At 41.2% G+C, this 19,333-nt stretch overlaps 1 protein-coding gene across 6 annotated transcripts; it reads right to left on the bottom strand.

Annotated features, from left to right (window-relative positions):
* Window positions 1-2,280: 2,280 nt before the first annotated feature.
* nfat5a (nuclear factor of activated T cells 5a) lies at window positions 2,281-18,744 on the bottom strand. 6 transcript variants are annotated; one of them, XM_058408084.1, is made up of 16 exons: window positions 18,360-18,743; window positions 17,790-17,898; window positions 13,957-14,081; window positions 10,603-10,725; window positions 9,386-9,448; window positions 8,315-8,888; window positions 7,512-7,695; window positions 7,240-7,430; window positions 6,958-7,130; window positions 6,736-6,870; window positions 6,557-6,609; window positions 6,349-6,481; window positions 6,046-6,120; window positions 5,814-5,938; window positions 3,440-5,723; window positions 2,281-3,111 (listed from the first exon to the last, which is right to left on the bottom strand). In XM_058408084.1, the coding sequence occupies exons 6-16, from the start codon at window positions 8,818-8,820 to the stop codon at window positions 2,891-2,893; spliced, it is 4,080 nt and encodes a 1,359-aa protein (XP_058264067.1). In that variant the 5' UTR covers window positions 8,821-8,888; window positions 9,386-9,448; window positions 10,603-10,725; window positions 13,957-14,081; window positions 17,790-17,898; window positions 18,360-18,743; the 3' UTR covers window positions 2,281-2,890. The 6 variants fall into 6 exon arrangements, with proteins under 6 accessions (XP_058264067.1, XP_058264068.1, XP_058264064.1 ...); XM_058408085.1 differs by having other exon boundaries at window positions 8,315-9,448; XM_058408081.1 differs by lacking the exon at window positions 9,386-9,448.
* Window positions 18,745-19,333: the final 589 nt, after the last annotated feature.

Below are 19,333 nucleotides of genomic sequence, written 5' to 3'. Positions count from 1 at the left end.
GAAACTCCAAAAACAACTCAAACTGCCGCAGAGCGATGAAAACACTTCATCCGAACTCGCTGCTTATAAAACCATTTCACATACACTGAACTAACCATCAAAAGTATGTTGGGCTTTTTTTTTTTTTTTTTTCCTGCTCTGTACCTTGTTCTAGCAACTCCTAAAGAGGCAACCAGACCAAATAAAGTGGTGGAGCTGCATAGCAGTTTCATGACACAAAAGCTCAAACGCATCTCTGCATTTGGATCGACGAGACAGTTCAACATGAAATGCGAATAAATTTCTGGATTCTTTGAAAATGGAACTTTAAAAAAAAAAAAAAAAAAAAAAAAAATCTAGTTTATCTAGTTAAAAAGGTACTTTCGAAGTAAGGGGGGGACGGTTTCTGTTTTGTTTTAAAAGGCACAAAAGTACGTCCAATAAAAAACAGCACGATTCGACAAAACATAGAATGTATGCATAACATACTAAGACGTTTTTATATTGTTCTTACAATGATGGACTGTGCAGAAATGCTCCGTTTTTTTTGATCCGTTTCTGCTCGTTATGTCACATACAAGACCTAATGTTTAAATAATTAAAACACTGATGCTTACAGATTCAGAACGCCATCTTTCGGCTGCCGTAATTCTAAAAATTAAACAATAAAACATTTTTTTTTGAATTGGTCCTTGATTCAGATGCAGAGTGAGAACCGTACGTCTCTACACCCATGAGGTAAAAACAATTCTTTCCCTCTGAAATCAGAGATTAGTTCGGACTTGAACAGAAGTCCCGAATCATTTTACAGCCCTGTGTAAAAAAATAAAATAAAATGAATAAAAATGCGCCGATATTTTTATTTATTTTTTTTCCTTTACCCCTAGGTCTAATTTGAATATTTGAGTAGTTTTATATGACACAGAAAAGTCTGCTTCCTAGCACAGTGATGGGACGAAAAACTGAACAACAAAACAAATCTCTCTAGCATGAAGTACTGCAGAAGGGAGACAAAATTCCATATTTTTCGAAATGTACACAGTACATTTAGTCATTTCAGGCTTACAAAAATACTGTATGTATGGCTCACTTAAAATGCATTTCTTCCAAACAAACAAAAATAAAGACGACATATTACTAGCACAAAACACCAAAACCAATAGCACACAGAGGAAAACAATGTCACTACCACTACAGTGTGTGTTGTTTCATTTTTACAGAGATGGTGGCGAGTGTTAAATACATAATTAGATCATTAATGACTATACAATAATGGACAAACAAAGGGGAAAAGGAAATAAATCAAATTTACAATTCTTTAAAGAAAATTGATTTGCTTGATAACATTGTCAAAGCAAAAGGTGCTTCTGGAAATAATAATAATAAAAAATAAGCTGATTTATTTCTTTTAAATAAGGGGAAAAACCATAAATATTTATGGTTTTGTGGGGGGGAATGTTGTCCTCTAACTAAATTAAAAAAGGGTGCTTTAACGTCAGAGAAAGTAGGACCTCGAAACAAAGATAAAACCCACGAGCACAAGCTTTTAAGAAACAAAGCATTTTGTAATAAATCAGTTCATACCTTGATATAGTAGAATGGTTAATTATGTCATTTATGTAAACAAAGTAGCACCACTATGCCAAACTATGGTGTTTAAAAATAAAAACCCTGTACAACTTCATTTATCAAATTCGACATAAAGAACGAATGAAATGCTCGCTTCACATTCATAAATCTTTCCAGTAGCCCAATTTGAACGGTACATCTAAATGTGTTTAATATATAAAAAAAACAAAAAACCATGGATCGAAATGTATGTAACGTCGTACAAATATCAATTCACTATTCGTTTCTACTGAACACAAAACGCACACAGAGACACACACAGTATACACACTACGTCATGGGCATGCATATCTGTAGCTCGGGGGAATATCCTGAAAACTCACAGTTAGGTCTGCTTAAGATTTTACAGAGAATTAATTAGTAACGTTTCCTCTCGCTGTCCGACTTTAACACCTTGCTGATTATTTTTGTACTGTGTCGGACACTAACTGGGTTTTAGGGCAGTCCACCAGGCTAGCTCACGTACGTATCCGGCACATCGTCCTTATCTAACCACGTACGCAAGCGATATAACATGTCCATGACAGGAATGACTAAAGATGGACCACTTCTTTAGAAAATATATTAGATGACAATCCAAAATATTGTTCATACAAATATATACAGTTAATATTATATATATATATATATATATATATATATATATATATATATATATATATATATATATATATATATATATATATATAAGGTATGGATTGAGACTAATGAGGACGCTTCGTACGATCGTCTAAAAAAAGCATGGCTCGTTATATAGGTTAATATGAAAACGGAGAGTAAAGTATGACTGAGCTGGTAGAAAATAGAGGATCTTTTTTTGGGAAAGACTATAAAAAGAGGCAAATATGGATACAAATGGTTTGAAAGCATGTAACTCACTTCAAAAAACACAATAAAGTGCTAAACACACCATCTAAAAAATTCAGACAATGAATTAGTCCAATGTATTACATCAGCTCGACGACGGTTTTGTTAGAGACGTCGTGTCAGTTTCTGTTAGACAGATGGAAGATGGTAACGTAGAACGAGTGACGGAATTTTGTCAACATGACATATATAATCGCCAAGATATGAAATGCCATGACAGATCACAACACTGACTTGACAAGACATTTTATTGGCCCCAATTATTTGGTTCCATGATTATACCCACCTGTAACAGCCTACATAATCCATTCGACAAATATTAAAGGCTTTAAAATTTCAGATCCTTCAAGTAGCCCGAGTCACTTGCGTCTGCGAGTTCGAAACCGAGCTCACGAAGACTAATCAAGGTGACATTTTACTGTTCTAAGAAGTCCCTGGGAAGCGTCTTCCCTTGTTCCTCAAACTGCTCGAGTAGTTCATCGATCTTCTCGCTGAGGTTGTTGGACTGGTCTAGTAAACTATGTATCTGTGCACTGGTCTGAAGCTGGTTCTGGTTGTGATCCGATCTGGGATGCGCCATGGTGACAAGCTGGTCCGGCAACGTGGGACCAGGAGGGGTTAATAACGGACTGCATTCTGGCAAACGGAACAAAAAAAAAAGGTTTGGTAAGACTCTGGAAATACACTAATTATACTTTGATTTATTTTAAGGTGTATTTTTTATTCATTTCTTCTAAATCAGGTGTGTCCAATCTTATGCGTAAAGGGCCGGTGTGTGTGCAGGTTTTCATACCAATCAAGCAGAAGCCACACCCGATTCCACCTGTTTAATCAGGTATCTTTCAGTAGACTCGGCTGTGGCTTCTGCTGGGCAGGAATGAAAACCTGCACCCGCACCGGCCCTTTCTGGACAAGACTGAACACCTCTGATCAAAATAGTGCCACTATTACAAAGTGGACTTACCAGTGGGGATTTCAAAAATAAATAGGCCTGTTTGTCCTGGTTGTCCAGGCTGGTTGAGGGTTCCCCCTAAAGATGTCTGAAAAAGTGACTCTGGAGCCTGTTGACTGGATGTGGCAGTGGAGCTCTGCAACCCTCCAATTGCCACTCCACCCTGCCCACTAAAAATGGCAGTTGCTGTAGCATTCTGAGGTAACTCTTGACTTCCTACACCACTTTGGAGTGCAGAAATGGCTGCCTGTGGCAAAAAAATATTAACAGTGCCCTGGTCTGTGGAGGGGACAGAGGCACAGCTGCTAGCACTTGGGACAACCTGCATAGGTTGCTGGTCCTGAAAGAGTCCAGGCTGGGTTGTAGGCATACCGGTAGACGAGTGACCCACAACAGAGGACTCGTCTTGAAAAGACATGGGCTCGGCTGAATCTTGCGGAGACACGGACACCACACGGGCTTGGGGAAAAAGAATCTGTGGACTTTGTGTTGACTGTGATGGAGAGACTGTAGGCTGACTTGTTGAGTTGTCCGTTGTTATATTCCCAGGGCTTGGGACCACCTGCATGGGTTGCTGGTCTTGAAAGATATTTTGGGGCAGTGGGTTGCCACTTATCGGACCTTGGTTCTGGGTACTGAACAAAAGGGTCTGAGGGAGGTCTTGAGGATTAACAGGAGTAGCACAGAACAGTAAGCCAGGCTGTGGTTGCTGCTGGCCCGGACTTTGGGATATGGTAGAGATATTCTGGAATAGGGAAGCTTGCTGCGGTGTTGGCATTTGCTGAGACTGTGAAGAATGCTGTTCCATTGGAGTGGACAACTGGGGCTGTCCCGGAAAAAGTGACACCGATTGGGTTGCTGAAGATGACGTTTCCATCGGGGTGAGAAAAGCTATTTGTTGCTGTTGTTGATTTGGGGAATTATTAGACGTTATCTGGCTGTGCAGTACACCCTGAGAAATGAACAGGGTAGCGGAGGGAGCCTGCTGCTCTGAAGATATGTTAGTGCTTGTCAGCATGGTCACTGTATTGGAAAATAAAGCAGGTTGGACCGGGGTAGCTTTAGAAGTGCCAAAGAGCCCTGTTTGTGGTTCCTGTGTGTCAGTAAGAGGTGTGTGACTCTGAAACAGCTGCTGTGGAGGCGAGGTTTGGGAAGGTGACTGCTGAAGAAAGCTAGATGTCTGAATAGTCAGTAGCCCCCCAGCCTGTTGAAAAAGTGTTTGCTGCTGTGGCTGTGGGGAGGAATTCTGGAGAAAACTATCAGATGGCTGTGACAAAGAGCCATCTATCTGCGTGGTGGTTTGATGCTCAGACATTTGATCCTGTTGTACTACAGGGAAACTCGGTGTGCACTGCATGGGAATCTGTGGCTGTAAGAGTTCCGTCTGTAACTGTTTCTGCAAGTTTTCCAAGACCTCTTGATGTTGTTGCTCTTGTTGAAGTTTCTCGAGATTCTGCTGATGCTGTTGCAGATTGTCAAGTACATTCTGATGCTGAATATTTACCAAAGAGTTTTGTTGCTGAATGTTCTCAAGAACCTTCTGGTGCTGCAGGTTTTCCAAAACTTTCTGATGTGACTGTTGTTGCAGATTTCCAAGAGTTTGTTGCTGGAAGTTCTCCAAAACAGTTTGTTGCTGCTGCAAATTGTTTAGGACTGTCTGTTGATGCTGCAGATCAACTAGAGCATTCTGATGCTGCTGCTGCAGATTCTGCAATATATTATGTTCTTGTTGCTGCTGCTGTTGATTGGTCAAAGTGTTCTCATTGCCTCCCAGCCTTAAACTGTTCATGTTTTCCTGCACGTGTTGCTGGAGGTTTTCAGCAGAGGGGTTTGAATCATAAAGCACTGAATTCAGTTGCTGCTGTTCTTGCAATTCCCTAACAGCTCTTTCCAGCTGTGCTACCTCATCCTGAGGCAAAATGGTCTGAACCTGGGGTGGTTGGGACGGGGGAGGCCTAGATTCCATCCCCACTACCACCATTCCTGTGCCGTCTGGACTGTCGTCTTCCGGAGACAAAGTCTCAGGGGTTTCCCTCAAGAACTGCTGAGGAACCTGTGGGGGCACAGGCTGAAGAACTGTGGTGTCTTCTGACAAGGAGACTTGAAAGGACGGAGTAGCGGGGATATCCTGTTTCTGAATTGTTGTTAGTGGCTCTGGAGGTACAAACATTGTGGGCACCGATTGTTGAGGGTCAACAGATGTTAGAGGCACAGGGCTAGGAAAGGATTTGCTACTTGTAGGAAGAATGGTGGTAATTTCCAAAATCTGTTGGTCTGAATTGAGGACCTCTGCAGGCTGGATAACATACAAAAATGAAAGTTGAAATATTTATTATGTAAAATTCTCCATTTTATTATTAGGATTGAAAAGTAATTTACAGTCCACCTTAAAAATGCTGGATGTCGTCGAGTTGGTAGAGATTTCCATCGGAGTTACTTCTTCCCTTTTGACTATGGATATCATCGGAGCCATCAAGGTACTGTTAAGACTATTGGTGCCAGTTTGCATTGCTGCATGGAAAGGAGTTGAAACAAATGAGAACCTCATAGACAAAGCAGTAAACTTTTGATTAAGCCAAAGAATGCATGTGTTGATCATATTTCTGAATCTCACACACCATTTATCTGCTCTTCAAAAGTGCAAGGCTTTGCCGTTACTGACAATTCGGACTTCACGGGAACATCAACTTTTTCTGCATGACAAAAGAAAGGTATGACATGATCACAGTCGAATATATACAAATCATATCAGAGATATCACACAACCTGTTCAAAATGGTACATGCTTAAATGATCAAACATAACACAGATGATATCACTGATAATCTGACTGATAGGCAATGTTTTTCCTTTTATTGTAATACTTTAATGCCCTTATAATGAATTTCAGAATATCACTCTCACTTAAACTCTTGACAAACCTGGCAGAGGAGTATAGGTGAAAGGCTGTAGTTCATGTGTCCTTCCTGCATTTGTTAACACAGAGATTCCAACTGATACGGGTGAGGTCACTGTCGGGTCATGATAAGGAGGCACCTTTACCACTAGGTGATTCTGGTTGAAACAAGAAAAGAATCTTAATAAACATGCACCACTGCTTAATGTATTATTAGGGACAAATGCACCTACTTGATGGAAAAGTTCCATGTCAATCTCTGCTTCAGCCTGCCACGAGCCATCATCTGAGGCAAAGTAGAAATTGTTTCGTTTTTATATTACATAAGACAAAAAAAAAAGAAAGAAAAATAACATAGAAGATGACTGGGTTAGGAAAGACATTTCATAAAGTAAGAATCAACACCAGATACCTGTGGAAATTTCCTGAAAAATAACTTTGGTTCCCTTAAGGAAGTTTTTGCCAATAATAAAGACCTCCTCTCCTCCAGTCACTGCGCATTTATGAAGACTCTTTTTGAGAATTTCAGGCACTCCAGCAGGTTGAGCTGTACGGTAGATAACACACAATGAGCATTCATCTGAAAGACCTGGATAATTTGGGGAAATCTCACATAAATGTTTAAAATACTCACTACAGAGGATGGGTGAAGAAAGGGTCTGCAGGGTGAGGACAGAGCCATCCGGTCTGGGGATGTTAACCCTGAATGCTAAACGAGCCCGGGTGCTTTTCTTTTTAGAGCCAGCCACTCCTATTCGGGCTTCAACATCTGCATTCCTCAATTTCAGTATCCCGACACAATCCACTCTGCAGAGGTATAAAATGTACCCTGGTTAAATTCCAGTACTGCAGGATTCAAAAACAGCAAGAAAATACCAAAGACAAAAAGAAATAAAGCAAGTAACAAAATTCTTACGCTAAAGTCATGGAGTTGCTTGGCTCAAGGTTCACTTCAATAACCGTGGTGCCTTCGATATCCACCTCTTTACAGGCAGTCGTGTTGCGTCCCGTCACTCTGCATGCTTGATAGAAGCCGTGAGGTTTTACGCGTCCGGCATCATTAGCCACAAACACTTGGAGAACAACTGGTTCATTCACACCTTCTAACTAGAAGGAGACAACAGTATATCCGTGAACATTTACCTTCACACTTAGTTGAAAGAACAGAAAATGAAAGTTGATTCGTACTTTGACCGTGGGGAAGCCTTGCTGTGTGCGGTCTTTGACAGATCCTCTGCTGCCCTCTGTGAGGTATCGTGCTCGGTGTTGGGTCTCAGGCTGCACCAGAATCTTTAGCTCTTTCCCCTCACTCTTTTGTGGGTACTGTGTTGAAAGAATTCCACCTTTCTGGCTGCCAGCCACCTCCAGGGTGCTACAGAAAAATAACAAAGAGCATCATCTAACAGAATGAAATCTGGAAACTACCAGATGGTAAACTGATAAGATCTATAGCCACTGCGTAGACTAAAATAAGCAGTGGCTATAGATCTTATCAGTTTACCATCTGGTAGTTTCCAGATTTCATTCTGTTAGATGGTTCAAATAAGCAGTGGCTATAGTTAATACACTCGACTAAAAAGCATACATCTGGTGCACAAGGCCCACAGAGCATGAGACTATGAAGTAACGGACTATTTTTAATTTTTGGGAAATGGCAATGAACAAACACGTGTCTGCTCTTCAATCTGACTTTAGGTAGAGATGTCTTTTGAGCCAGATCTGTCCTTTTGCTACCCAGTTTACTCAGAAATGGTGGTGGTGGTGCTATTAAATGACTCAGTACATGCACGGTAAGTGTCTGAGGTAAAACTGAGAGTCTAGACCATAACAGTTTGAAACGAACTAATTTCAGAATATGGTTTAGAACTGCCTCTATACCCTCACTCATAATTAAAGTTTAGTTCCTCTGGTTGAACTGTGTCCTATCCAACGTACTAAGCTGCAAAACATTGACACAAACATTTTACAGAGAAAATGTAAAGTCAACTCACCTCCCTTTGAGACTGGCCTTTCCTTCAGAGCCGAGTTGTGAAAGTACAAAGTGTGGAGCTTTAGCACTGTCAGCATCGAACACATCCATGGTCGATTCATCCCTGGCTACAGGCTTCTGGCCCGGCCTCTGGCGTGGTGTTCGCTTGCAGGATTTCCGAGGAACCTCAGTGTTGTCGTTATATGAAGTGCTGCTCAGCATGCTAAAGTTTGATACGGAGTCGTCCATCCATATGCTGCCGCTCTGCTCAGAGTCTGGGTTGAGCGTTACCTCGTCCTGGCAGGACATGCGGCTGTCGTCAAGCAGGTCTTCTGGAGGCGGCGAGATGTTTAGTACAGTGCGTCGCTTTGAGGGCGTCATCTGGCTCTGATGGGCTGCTGCTCCGACACCATCGTTCCCAGCAGTCCCACTGATGCCGGAAGCTGAACCAGGCTCCGCTCCCAGCACCTCGACAGGGAGACAGTGGAGCCTGGAAGACTGCTCTGGAGCTGAAGTAGCACAGTGCATGCTGGGACAGGAAGAAGCACTGCTGTGCCCTCCAGGGGAGGATGAGACAACACAGGCGGTGGCTGCATCTGTAGTGTGCACAATGCAGAGAGTTAACAACGCTCGTTACTACAAAACTGGCTAGCAGTCCCGATCAAGCAGTGCAATTTTGTGCATGATTGTGCCCTAACCCTTTAGGCCAATTTTTCCCAAATTAAAAAACATAGCAATAATATCAGGCCAATCATTTATAAAAATCCTTTTTTCCTGTCTAGCCATCAATGAATACATGTATGTAAAAAAAAATGCTTATTCTTAATCATTACTGCATGTCATTCTATCATAAATTACAGTCTATGGCCTAAATGTTAAAAAAGATTAAATCCTGTGCCATGTAAACATGCGTAAGGCATACACAGAGCATGTACAATTGCTATCGCATAACTAACCGCTGAACTGATCTACACAGCCTATCAAAACAAATGGGCTCCAATTATAATTTTCAGATGTCAGCTAATGCATGCCAATCGGAGGATTTGGTTGGGACTGAGCATAGCCATGGAGACAGAATAAACAAGCTTCTGACCTACGAAGCAGAGAACTGCAGACCATTTTATAAGCAGACTCTCCCTGTTTCAGAGGGAACTCCCTGGAATAAAAACGACAAATGACAGCAAAAGAGCAGTAAGTGCTGGTCAAAGGTCAGCCAAATGTCAATAATCAGCAAATTTTGGTCAATGAGTCATTTTGTGCACAAATCAATGCTGGTTGTTAACCAGAGCACATGGTACCAAAAAACAAATTTTGGTAAAAGAAACAAAAAGAAAATAGAATTCACAGAGCCAGCATTAAGTCTCATTATTCTCACTTTGATTCATCACCTTATATTTGGTAGCTCCTCAAATTTATTGCCCCAAAAAAAACAGATCCTTATATGCACAGCCCCATTTTAGGCTCAGATTCCTGTCAAAGCAGAAAGCAGCTGAGCAGGAACTACTTTTGTTTTTAAAAATATATATATTATATATATATATATATATAAAACCCTCCACCACTGCACTGACTAATTTCTTAGTAGAAGGGAAAAGGTAGAGCAGAAGAAAAAGCCCTCAAATAGGTTTCTCAAACAAAAATGCTAAATAATGCATTATAAGGCAAAACTCTCCACACTTGCTTGTAATGACTTCTTACAGTTTAAACAGTCAAAGTGTTGTTAGTAGACTCTTCTGGGGTCACCCTCACTACAACATGCTTTGGATGGGCACATGCCAGAAAGTGGTCTGGGCAAGAACCAGGAAACAACTCCTGTTCACTGAGAGCAATAACAGGAAATTCTTTAAACATTTTAGTGGTTTTATTGGCGTGAGTCGACTAAATCTGGTTATATCGTGAAGATTACACTGATACATTTCCACCAAAAAAACAAAACCAAACTAAAAAAAAAAGTACCTGTGAAAAGAAACAGGATAAAGACCAGGAAGAAGAAAAAGAAAAAAAAAGTAATGGAATGCAGATGGATTAAAATACTGATTTGGAAATCAAACGCAATGTTATGAACCTGGAGTGATGGACTGGCAAAATGAACTGAGACCAAAGCAGAACGCTAGAAGTGGAAATGAGGTAGGTCACTTGCATGCATGTTAAAAAAAATAAAAAATCTCGCAAAAGCGAGCAGTGAAAAATCATGATTGATTAGGGAGAGAAAACTGAATGAGTCAATTGTTTTCAGGGCAAACAAACAAACAAACAAAAAAAAAAAGAGATAAGATGGTTGAAGGAAAATTTAATAGGGAAAGTACCTACCTGAGGCCACGGCAGCAGAGGGAAGAGGGCCTGCCTCCCCACCACTCTTCTGACTCATGTTGTGGCTGTCCTGTGAGGCTAGAGGAAGCTGAAGTTCTTTAGGCAGGAGGTCATACACTGACTCTGAAATATGCAAAATATGGATATGAGCAAGCAAGAGAATGTCAGAAATTTTAGTTGTGTGTTTGCAGCGTAGGGTGTCCCATTTTTCTCTACTCCAAATCACTGGCTATCATCATAAACAATACATTATTTGCTCTTCTCTGAAACCTAACCTGGGTGTGTACACATACACATACATACACATACATATACATATATATATACATACATACACACACACACACACACACACACACATTTTATATATATATATATATATATATATATATATATATATATATATATATATATCTATATATATATATATATATATATATATATATATATATATATATATATATATATATATCTCAAAGAATGTCATTCCTCTTATTCATCTCAGCCCCAATAGGTTCAGTCCATTAACCTCTTAATTTTGTCCTAACTTGTATGACCCTGAAAGCTGAAAAAACAGCAGATAACAATCCACAAACTGTCCTCTTCATTTTGTGATTTGACTGATCAAAACCTCCAGCACATTTCCACAAGACCACTGAACGCACTCATTTACGGCACTTGGCATGATTTTCTCTGCTTGCTGCTGGTGACTAACAAAAATCATGAAGGCTTCATCTAACAGGCTAAATGCAGTTCATTTGAGCTTCTGATGCCATGCAGTGACTCAGAAGAACTTTAGACTTTAGAGGTTTGAACTTCATGTCAGGTGGATGTATTACAAGTAAGCTAGCCAAAAAGGATCTGATATCATAGCAATGCAGCAGGTTTAAATCATCCACATCGAAGAACAGGCGTCTTCCAGCCCATCAAACATAGCGAGCAGCATCATTACTTTACTAGCCAACTATCTGCTTTAACTTTAACAAGCTAGCTTTAGATTAATTACCGGCCTTGTTGCTTACCTTCCAGTCTTCCTAGTCTAACTATAAACAAGCTTATATATTCAGAAGATAATGATCAGTTAGATGTCTGCTTACATGTGGATTGCACATATCACCTGTAGTGTTAAGATGTTACAGAGGGAAAATTCAATTTCATTTCACAGACAGCGAGAGAGAGAGAGAGAGAGAGAGAGAGAGAGAAAGAAAGAAAAAGAAAGAAAAAGAAAGAACGAGGGAGAAAGGGGGGAATGAAAGAACGAGGGAGAAAGGGGGAATGAAAGAACGAGGGAGAAAGGGGGGAATGATAGAACGAGGGAGAAAGAAAGAAAGAGAGAAAGAAAGAAAGAGAGAAAGAGAGAAAGAGAGAAAGAAAGAAAAAGAAAGAAAGAAAGAAAGATAAAAAGAGAGATAAAAAGAGAGAGAGAGATAAAAAGAGAGAGAGAGAGAGATAGAGAGCCTGTAAGCTTGTAAGTATTCTGGTAAGTGTGAATTCAAACATTTCACATTTTACTCTACCCTACTTCCTGACCAAACACTGTTCATTTCCTGATGGAAAGAGATGTCTCACACATACATGCACATACACACACTGTGTGCACACACCATGCATGCAACCACACCGAGCACGCACACACACGCGCGCGCACACACACACACTTTCCTCAATGTCTGTACATCATACATTCTTATTAGAGACAGAGTCCCTCTAAGGGCGAAACTCTCCAATCACTCTTGCCTGGAAACAAATAAGGTAGATGAGAATATTGAAACACCACCAAAGTAAAAGAACAAAAATAGTACAGAAAAAAAAAAACATTAATAATAACCATTATTATAAGACCAAAATCATACGCCTCCACACAATAAGAGACCCTCTTCAGCTCTGACTGAAGAAAGCATCCAGTGCAGCACTGCTCAAACATTTTAATTCATTTCTGCTCAGAAACTGGGAAATAAATAGTATCTGTAAACTGGTTACATTTATTTAGTTCACATGAATTGTATAGTATTATATTTAAACTCTCTTAAATGGCTTAGTATGTTGTAGGGGAAAAAAAACATTTAAAACCAATCATAACTGATGATCTATTTATTAGAGGACACTCTGAATAAACTGTTATAATGCACTACAACATGTTTAATAACACCTCCATTATACACGATCAGCCATAACATTAAAATCAGCTGCCTGATATCGTGACAAAACTGTCGAGGCACTCCACAAGACCTCTGAAGGTGTGCTGTGGTATGGATGACAGAGACGTTAGTGAGGCCTCGGATTTTTTGTCCAGCACACACCACAGATGCTTGAAGCTTGGGGACACTGGAGGCCAAATCAACACCTTGTCACGTTCCTTAAACTATTCCTGGACAATGTTTGTAGTGTGGTAGAAAACAATGAGGCTAATGAGGATGGGCCATTAGGGAAAACTTGTGTTTATATTCTGGTATTTGGCAAAGCAACATTTTTTTTATACAACTGAATAGCAATTGAGGGTTAAGGGCCCAGCAGTGGTAGCTTGGTGGACATGGGATTCAAACTTACAACCTTCTGATCATTAGTCCAATGCCTTAACCACCATCACCGTCACCATGAACAATGTTAAGGTAGGTGGTACATAGCAAGGACCTAAGATTTCCCAGCAGTACATTGTCCAGAGCTTGATACTGCCTCTGCCGGCTTGCCTTCTTCCCATAATGCATCCTGGTGGCATCTCATCCTCAGGTATTTGACACAAATGCACCTGGTCATCCACATGATGTGCAAGAAAAAGTGATTCATCAGAGCAGGCCACTTTCTTCCATGTGCCCATTATAGGAGTGGTGTACAGGAGACAGCATGAGCACTCTGGGTCACAGTGTGTGTTCTGACATAGTCAGCATTAACTTTTTCAGCAATTTGTTCTACAGTAACTCTTTTGTGAGACAGGACCAGACAGGCTAGCTTTCACTTTCATCAATGAGTCTTGGATGCCTATGACCCTGTCACCGGTTCTCCAGTTGACCACTATTATTATTATTATTAACTAGGTAATAACAGGAACTGCTTCCAACCAATCAGCTTCAAGAACTGACCGTTCCCTTGCTGCCTTCTTGGCAGATGCCAGTGTAACAAGATAATCAGTTATTTGCTTCACCTGTCAGTGGTTAAATGTTATGGCTGCTCAGCGTATATGGCAGTACATGTCAAGGCTCGCGCAGCTGATTCCCACTTGTGTCCCCCTGTCCCTGACCAATAAGACTAGCCGGCTATATATGTGGCAGCGATGCTAACAGCAAAATGACAATGGAGAGAAGTTGTGAAGTAGTAAAGCTCAGGAAAATGTCATTAAACTTAAATAACTAAACTCACCGTTCTAATAGGACAACTGGTTTATTTTGGTGAACGGTTGTGTCCACTTCAGACTGGGTCCGTGTGAGGTTCAAACATTCAGCATTGCTGGTCTTTGTGGAATAGTGTAGTAGAGACTGTCGGTACTGGGATTGGGATGGGAGGAGGACATGAGTGTTTTTCGGATGTGCAAATCAGACATATTCACAACCATTTAAAGGAACATAATAATACATTTATCATTCAATGATTTTAACAGTTTAAATGCCACCTTCATGAATACTTTTGGAACAAAACTCGGGCTTTTGACATAATTTAGAGAGTCGTTTTAATAATTCCCCCTCGCAGAATTCATTCATTCATTCATTCCTAGGTAATTGCTTTTCCTGATCAGCCTCAAGATCTGAAGCCACTTTTGGGAACACACTGGTCCATTGCAGGGCACCATTCACACCTGAGGCAATTTAGGTCCTGTTCACTTCAGGCATCGAGATGTATCCCGAGTGATCGAGTGCAAGTGTTCACACCGGGCATTATGAAGGCGCCTTTGGTGACCACTCGTGTTCGGATTTTATGCATGGAGAAAGGCTTCCACTCATATTCATTACTTCAGTCCTTCTCCTGCATTTATTTTCAAGCAGAAATGTCCCACAAATCATGTAATAAATCTTGTAACTGTATGCACCCCCCTACAGTTTAATCCAGTGGTCTGCTAATGAAACGTATAAATGAATAAGAGATGAGACGACAAATAAAGGTTGGAAAAGCAGCTGCTGTTAAAGCATGGCCACTATCCATTAGCCTAGCAGTTGAAAGCTCTACCATTAGCCCAGCAGGAGAGAGAGCTTAAACGGGATTTCTTGACAGTCTCACAACAATTACATGTTTTCTGGCCAGGGACGACGACGCAGCCAATTAGTTAAGTCCGTTATTGCTGTCCAGGATGCATCACACACGCTACAAATGTGATGTGGTCCTAGATCACCTGAAATGTATCTCTGCGACAACTGTTCCTGTTCACGCCTGTACTTAGTGTTGTCCACCCATGATCCGATCACACTTTAATGCCAGCTGTAAACGAGGCCTTTGAGTAGCCAGTCTGCCAACCTGCATGTTTTTTGGCGAGCGAGTGGAAACTTGAGAACCCAGAGGAAACTGATGCGAACACAGAGAGACAACGTGAAACTTCACAGACAGTAACCCAAGCTCAGGATCAAACCCAGGTCCCAGGAGCTGTGAAGTGGTAATAATGAGTCCCACAGTGCCACCAGGCCTGCCTGTAGTATTAACATTAATTGTTGTTTTGTGGTACATTCATATCCCTGTTCCTGATCTTGTTTATGCTGTAAACCATAATCTTTGCAAAAGCATTTGCTAAAATGTGTGTCTGTGCTTTCACTGCTAAAATGAAAAAATAAAAAAAATTTACTTAATTCAGAGACAATCTGAGGTGCCAAAAGAGCAATAAGGAATGATCTAATTCTGGACTAAGATCTAAGGAATCATATGAATCCTGATTTAACTTCAGAATAATATCTGATGCAAAGGATTCATACAGTTACAACTAGAGTTTGTACACATCTTTCACCTTGTCACCCAGGACCTGATCCCTCGAGAGCTAAAGTGATGCAGAACAGTTTAATATGACAAGTAAACACTTTGGGAAGGGTAGATTTTAAGGAACTAACAGACACTGCCTTAAATAGATAGAGGATTGCGGTTTGCTTGTTAAACTCAAAACACAAGCGTGGAGACAGACATTAAGCAATCGGAGGCAAATACAGGCTGTATGTACAACATGGAAAAGTTAACGGAGTGTAGATGAAATGCTCCAGGGTCTCTGGTTTGAGCATGAGGTTATTAACTGTCTGTGTTGAGCTGCTATCTGTGCAAGGTTGGGTTTGCTGATTTCCTCCCACCTCACAAAAAAATGTCATGTGGCAGATACTCTACACTGCATGTAGGTGTAAAGGAGTATGTTTGCCTGATTCCCTGCAATAAAGACAACTTGGCCCTGACCGTATTAAAGCAGATACTGAAGATGGATGGATGGATGGATGGATGGGAGTAAAATGCGCCATTATCTAGGTGCACCATATTTCCTCATTGAGATGTTAAGCTCAGAATACAGAATATTTCCACATATGCTGATGAAATGAGATGCATCATTACTACTGACTGAAGCATCCAAAACACACAGTTCATGAACCACTTACATGACTCAAACAAACTTCACAGCATTGGACCCGAGATCTAGTTAGGACTTCATTACAGTCCATGTGAAATAGCTCGAGAGCCGTGATTTCATTCTGCGCCTCTGTCCAAACAGAAAGACTGAGTGACAGCATGCTCATGTGCTTGACTGATTTACATAAACAGCCAGTAGTGTTTGATATACCCCACACCCCTGCCAAACCTAAACAGTGAACTAGCTGAATCTGAACAGTGAAGAGTGTAGACAGAGCAGCTCTTTTTCCACTCAGCAGCAGCGCTGACGGTGACAGAGAGCGCCACGGTCATTACCACGAGACACCTGACATGTCTGATATATAATATATGATACTATTACTTACTCTTCCTGGTGGAGATGTTCAAGACTGAGTCACGTTCTTGAACACATCAGAGGATGCAAAACACAAAGCATCAGCAAGAGTGATGGGTAAATGAATAGATCACATGTAATCACAGCCATGCTGATATTTACTGCATTAACAGAATGGTTGTGAGAGTGACCCTGCTTTTACACACCAGTTCTATAACCAGAGCCAAATATTTTGTTTGATTTGCTCCGGCAATGAAAACAGCTCCCATAGAAGCTACAGCTGGAGAGGATGTTGCATGACCGACTGCCTGACCGCCGCAAGAAAGTGTAGTAGCGGCTTCAATGTAATGAACTCTTACTAGAATTGTAATTTTAACAGAGTGATACAATTTGCAAAATGCAATGTTTTACTAAGTATCAGCACTCTTGGAACGCACTTGCCCAATCAAATCAGTGGACCTGAACTAACTGATGTAAAATCCAGAAACAATAGTCCGAAATAATCGTGAAATGCGAAAACTCCATCTCTTTCTCAATCGGGGGATGGTTTATAAAGGGGATAATGTGTGACTTGATTAAGGAGTGGGAGGACAAAAAGCCAAAAATGCATGAGTCAACAACTGCTGCCTCCAGAGGAGAAGGCCACAGAGAGACATACAGGGACATTTACACTATATTGCCAAATGTTTTGGGACGCCCCTCCAAATCATTGAATTCAGGTGGTGGTGTTTTTTTCTTTTAGGGGTTGGGCTCAGACCCTTAGTTCCAGTGAAAGGAACTCTTACTCATACCAAGACATTTTGGACAATTTCATGCTTCTGGTTCCAACAAAGCAAGGTCCATAAAGACATGGATGAGTGAGTTTGGTGTGGAGGAACTTGACTGGCCTGACCTCAACCTGTTAGAACACCTTTGGGATGAAATAGAGCGGAGACTCTCTCATCCATGTTTTTATGGACCTTGCTTTGTGCACTGGTGTGCAGTCATGTTGGAACAGGAAGGGGTCATCCCCAAACTGTTTCCACAAAATTGGATTGTCCAGAATGTCTTGATATGTTGAAGCATTAAGAGTTCCTTTCACTGGAACTAAGCGACCAACCCTAACCCAATGATTTGGAGGGGTGTCCCAAAACGTTTGGCAATATAGTGTATCTGGAGAGCATTTCATTGGATAAACCACAAACCCAGTACAGGATCATTGGAAAATTTTAATTTCCCAGAAGTGACAAAAGTACAGTTAAAAAAAGGCTTGTTTAAATAGATATATGTTTTAAAGTACTGTCTAAAGGGACATGTCCAAAAAATCTCTCACATGCCAATTGTGGTTTCCTCCTAACACCCACACTAGCCGGGGGTCTGTGCCTCTGATCTGACACACTGCTGTGGAGCTTCAGGGCTGGATCTGCTCCACAAGTCACCGACTGAAACATACACAAGTCTGCAATCTGAATACTTATTCACTTATTCAAATTCAGAAATATTTTATATATATATATATATATATATATATATATATATATATATATATATATATATATATGTAAAATATAAAACAATGTCATCTGAGTTCAAGGTTAAAGAGTAAACATTAGTCCTTGAGCTTTAGTGAAGGACTGCACAGCTGGCGCGAAGCTGTGTCACTGAAACAAATTGTAAGAAAACAAAAACACACCGCCGCCGTCAGGCAACACACACAACCACACACACTCACACACACACACACGCGCGCGCGCGCGCGCGCACTGCCTGGATACAGTGAACTAGCTAGCTAACTAGCTGCTCACTGAGGCTAAATAGTACCACAGTAATGCAGTCATAAATGGGGTTTAGTCCATCACGAAGAAACTGAGCAATAAAATATCCCTAAGGACAACATGCTTACCTTTGGAATACAAAGATTTGGGTGAATTGAGGTCGATATCCGTGCTTAGAAGAGCTATGAAATCAGAGGGCATACTAAGTTAGCGAGGTTAGCTGTGTGGTTAGCTCAGAGCCTGATGAGAGCTATGAGGGCTAACGGCTTCTCCCACTCCTCCAAGCAGACAGCTCAATGGGCAAGTGGCTGCGGAGGCCAAGCTAGGCAAGCGAGGACACTGGTTCAGGCATAAATATAGCTCCTAAGCCCATTAAAAAGCCGACTGTAGACATCTGCGTTTATTTAGTAGCCTGAAACGAGCGCTTTGCCGTTTCTCTTCACCCATCTGACTAGCTAGTTAGCCATAACAGCCATTCACCGTTTCCTGAACGACTCCGCCCCCTTCGCGCGCATGCGCACTGGCTCAGTCGGTGGCAAGGCAGCGTAATGCAGAAATGCAGAAGTTTTAAACTCTACACGCATTTTTATATATTTAGAAGATGGGCTGATATGACTAGTACACATAAGTTACACCGATCAGGCATAACATTATGACCACTGGCAGGTGAAGAAGTGAATAAGACTGATGATCTCCTCATTGCCTTCAGTGAGCAGTGAGAGGTGAAGTGAATAAGACTCATCATGGCACCTGTTAGTGGGTGGGATATATTAGGCAGCAAGTGAACATTTTGTCCTCAAAGTTGATGTGTTAGAAGCAGGAAAAATGGACAAGTGTAAGGATTTGAGCGAGTTTGACAAGAACCAGATTGTGATGGCTAGACCACTGGATCAGAGCATCTCCAAAACTGCAGCTGTTGTGGGGTGTTCCCGGTCTGCAGTGGTCAGTATCTATCAAAAGAGGTCCAACAGTGGTGAACCGGCGACAGGGTCCTGGACGGCCAAGGCTCATTGATGCTTGTGGGGAGCGAAAGCTGGCCGGTGTGATCCAACCCAACAGACAAGCTACTGTTGCTCAAATTGCTGAAAAATTTAATGACGGT

Source organism: Hemibagrus wyckioides, linkage group LG14 (genome assembly GCF_019097595.1).
Source record: "Hemibagrus wyckioides isolate EC202008001 linkage group LG14, SWU_Hwy_1.0, whole genome shotgun sequence".
NCBI lineage: Eukaryota > Metazoa > Chordata > Actinopteri > Siluriformes > Bagridae > Hemibagrus > Hemibagrus wyckioides.
Note: the sequence above shows the minus strand (reverse complement) of the source record. Positions and strands in the feature narration are given on the sequence as shown.

Bases quoted from the DNA above. Each gene is read 5' to 3' on its own strand.
- nfat5a (XM_058408080.1), bottom strand. From the start codon at position 18,432: ATGCCCTCTGATTTCATAGCTCTTCTAAGCACGGATATCGACCTCAAT. The intron at 6,610-6,735 runs GTATCTGGTGTT...ACTTTGCCTCAG, and splicing joins TTTTCAGGAAATTTCCACAG to ATGATGGCTCGTGGCAGGCT. The intron at 6,121-6,348 runs GTTTGTCAAGAG...TTTGTCATGCAG, and splicing joins CACCTATACTCCTCTGCCAG to AAAAAGTTGATGTTCCCGTG.